At 43.3% G+C, this 3572-nt stretch overlaps 1 protein-coding gene across 1 annotated transcript; it reads right to left on the bottom strand.

Moving 5' to 3' along the window:
* Window positions 1-1192: 1192 nt before the first annotated feature.
* On the bottom strand, window positions 1193-1756 carry LOC112451876 (protein NYNRIN-like). The gene has a single exon (XM_025011782.1). It carries the CDS (start codon window positions 1754-1756, stop codon window positions 1193-1195), a length of 564 nt encoding a protein of 187 aa, XP_024867550.1.
* Window positions 1757-3572: the final 1816 nt, after the last annotated feature.

Genomic DNA, 3572 nt, shown 5'->3' with positions numbered 1-3572 from the left:
CTTTCGCACGCTCTTTAGGCACTCCCGCACTCGGTCGCGCGTTCACTCGCGATCCGCGGAATAAGGGAACACAGATTTAAGGAACGAAAGAATGGTTTATTGCGTATGTTACAATCATAGAACGAAAACCGAAACGTCCGCTCGAGTTTCAGTCCAAAGGAAATCTGACAGCCGGGCTGTATCAACAACGCATAGCAACGCCCGTTGCTAAAGACGCTCCGCGGCGGAAAATACCGGGCGAAGCTGCGAACTCAACGCGAATGCAACACTGCCCCCCCCCCGTTCTTCAAATTGTCGTCCCGACAATCCGGAAGGGCAGTCTCCAGGAGGTTCCACTTTCTTCGTAGGCTCCAGGGCTCTGAAGCGTTCCTCGCCCTATCCCGAGCTGTTGCCTCAGGATGTCGGGCTTCGCCTCCACTGGGCCCAACCTGCCAACAAGGACTTTCCGTCCTCCTTCCGTTCCTCGCTGTTACAGAAGGCTCTCTTTCTTCTCGGCTTTACAGGAACTCCATTAAAATTTCTCCTTGATGTAGTTTTCTTCACCGCCGCATTCTCCTTCCGCCGCAAACGCCGTCTCACGGAAGTCTTCGGACAAGGGGGGAGGAAAATAACTTTTTGAGAACCCATCGTCTCTAACCAAAATAACTATTCGAATTAGGACTCCCCTAGTCCCTGCCTAGGCATTCGCCCAAGTCCCTCGGAAAAACCTCAGTTGCAAAAACCGAGGGAGAGGCAGTCTTCTTTTAACCGTGGTCTCAAGATAATAATGAAGACTCCACTCTGTGTCCTTCAAGATCTTCCAATGAAGAAACGAAGATTCTCCCTTAAACACAAAAAAAAAATACACGCAGTAACACATATCAACTTCAAAGAAAAACTTTTTTAACGATAAATCGGGTTCCGATTTCTTTAACTACTTCCTACCGTTCTCTCATAAAAAAGGGCTAACCTATCTGCATGTACTACCCTTTTTTTATGTCTGGGGGATTTTCGAATGCAAAATACTACATCACTTAATTTTCTTACAATTAGAAAAGGGCCTCCCAACTACTCTGTAATTTTGGGGCCTTCCCCTTTTCTCTTCGAGGATTATAAAACCACACTTTCTGATTTTCTCGAAAAAGGTCCTTCCTGGCTCCACGATCATACCAGGTTTTTACTCTAAAAGATTTAATTTCTAACCTATCTCTGACTACCGAATCCCCTCCAACTTTTCCCTCAGTCTTTTGATAAAATCGCCCTCTGACTTAGGGCTCTCCTCCCAAAGTCCCGGAGGACTGCCTTGTAATAAATCTAAAGGCAACTTAAGATTCCGGGCACAATACATCTCCGCAGGAGTTACGCCCGTGGTCTCATGTTTTGAAGATTTGTAAGCCAAAAGGAATAAGGGAATCCACTTATCCCAATCTCTTTGAATTTTGTTGATTTTGGCTAAGTAGTTTGTAATCGTCTGGTGTTGTCTCTCAATCTGCCCATCAGACTGCAAATGCAACGCGGTAGTCCTGGTTTTTTTAATTCTGAGAAGTCCCATCATTTCTGCAAAAAGTCTCGATTCAAAATTTCTTCCTTGATCCGTATGAACTTCCGAGGGGACTCCATATCTAGAAATAAACTGATTAACAAAAGTCTCAGCTACTATCCTTGCTCTCATATTTCTTAAGGGAAAAGCCTCTACCCACTTAGTAAAACAGTCTACAATGACCAACAGATACTTATTTCCAGACTTGGTCAATGGAAGAGGATCGAGTATGTCCATCTGGACCCTTTCAAAAGGGATCCCGACATTATAGATTTGCAACGGGGACTTTCCTTTTCCCGACGGTCCCTTTTTCGAAACGCAGATCTCACAAGATCTACACCAATCTTCTACATCTCTTTTACAAGTGGCCCAATAAAATCGCTTACGAACTTTTTCAAGGGTCTTGTTAACTCCAAAATGTCCCCCCGATGAAGAATCGTGTGCCTCCTCTAAAATCTGTTTAATTTGTTTTTGTGGAAAAATGAGTTGATAAATCCTGGATTTAAGATTAGGAGCCTCCCATATCTTATAAAGAACTTCACTCTTCAAGACGATAGCGTCCCAATAGGAAAGGTAAATTTGAGCAGAAACGTCTCCTGTCGAAATCTCAGATCGTGACGGCCGTACCCCCGTTTCCTTGCCTCGGTAAATAGCCGCGATATTTTGATCCTCTAGCTGGTCTTTTTTTCATTCATCCAAAGTTTCTCCCAGCAAAATTATTCGCGCGACTGTCTTCTCCGATTCAACTGGGTTCCTCTTCTATACTCTAACACAAAACGCACAGCCGTCAATCTCGCACTGACGCCTGGATAATCCATCGGCGTTTCCATGCGAAAGGCCTTTACGATAAATTATCTAAAAATCATATTGTTGGAGTCTCTCCAACCAGCGAGCTAATTGTCTCTCTAAGTCCTTGAAGGACATAAGCCATTTAAGGGAAGCGTGGTCCGAACGAATGACAAATTTACGCCCCAAAAGGTAATGTCGAAAAGATTTAACCAAGTCGACTATCGCTAACAACTCACGACGAGTAACACAGTAATTTTTTTCCGTTTTACTCAGCACACGGCTGAAGTACGCGATAACCTTTTCTAACCCTTCTTGCCTCTGGGATAACACCGCACCAACCCCGATGTTAGAAGCGTCAGTGTCTAACACAAACTCACCCTCCCCCCTCTCGAAAGAAAGTACGGGAGAGGATGTTAACACCCGCTTTAAATTCTCAAAAGAGTTTTGACACTCCTCCCGCCAAACAAATTTCACTTGATTTCCGGTAAGCGCAAAGAGGGGCTTCGCTAAAGAAACCTTTAATGAATTTCCGATAATAAGAGCAGAAACCGAGAAAACTACGTAATTGCCTTTTGGAATGAGGAACCGGCCATTTCTTTACAGCGGAAATCTTATCAGGGTCTGTAGCAATGCCCTCTGTAGAAATCACATGTCCCAAGTATTTAACCTTCCTTTCAAAAAGTACAAATTTTTTAGGATTGATTTTTAAGTTAGCTAAACGTAATCGAGAAAATACTTCTTTTAAATTCCTTAACATTTCCTTGAAATTTTTTCCAAAAATGATAACATCGTCTAAATAGGATAAACAAATCTTTGATAAAAGTTTCCGAAGAACTTTTTTCATCAATTGTTCAAATGTGGCAGGGGCGTTACAAAGACCAAATGGCATTACGACAAACTGCCATAACCCGTTCCCGATAGAAAAGGCCGTCTTCTCGCGATCTTCCGGGCGGATCTTAATTTGCCAGTATCCGCTTTTCAAATCCAAAGTAGAGAACCAACTATTGCCCGATAATTGGTCCAGGATGTCGTCAATCTTGGACAAGGGAAAAGAATCCTTTTCAGTAACCTCGTTAACTTTCCGAAAGTCAATACAGAAACGGATTGAACCATCTTTCTTTTTGACAAGAACGACTGAAGAAACCCAAGGGCTATGCGACTCCTCAATAACGTCCTGTTTCTTCATTTCTTCAATAATTCTGTCGACTTCCTCTCGCATTCGAAAAGGAACACGTCGGGGAGTTTGTTTAATTGGAGTAGGATT

The sequence above is a fragment of the Temnothorax curvispinosus genome, unplaced genomic scaffold (assembly GCF_003070985.1).
Source record: "Temnothorax curvispinosus isolate PA1 unplaced genomic scaffold, ASM307098v1 QBEX01002725.1, whole genome shotgun sequence".
Classification (NCBI taxonomy): domain Eukaryota; kingdom Metazoa; phylum Arthropoda; class Insecta; order Hymenoptera; family Formicidae; genus Temnothorax; species Temnothorax curvispinosus.
The sequence above is the reverse complement of the archived record's forward strand: the minus strand, read 5'-3'. Positions and strand labels throughout refer to the sequence as shown.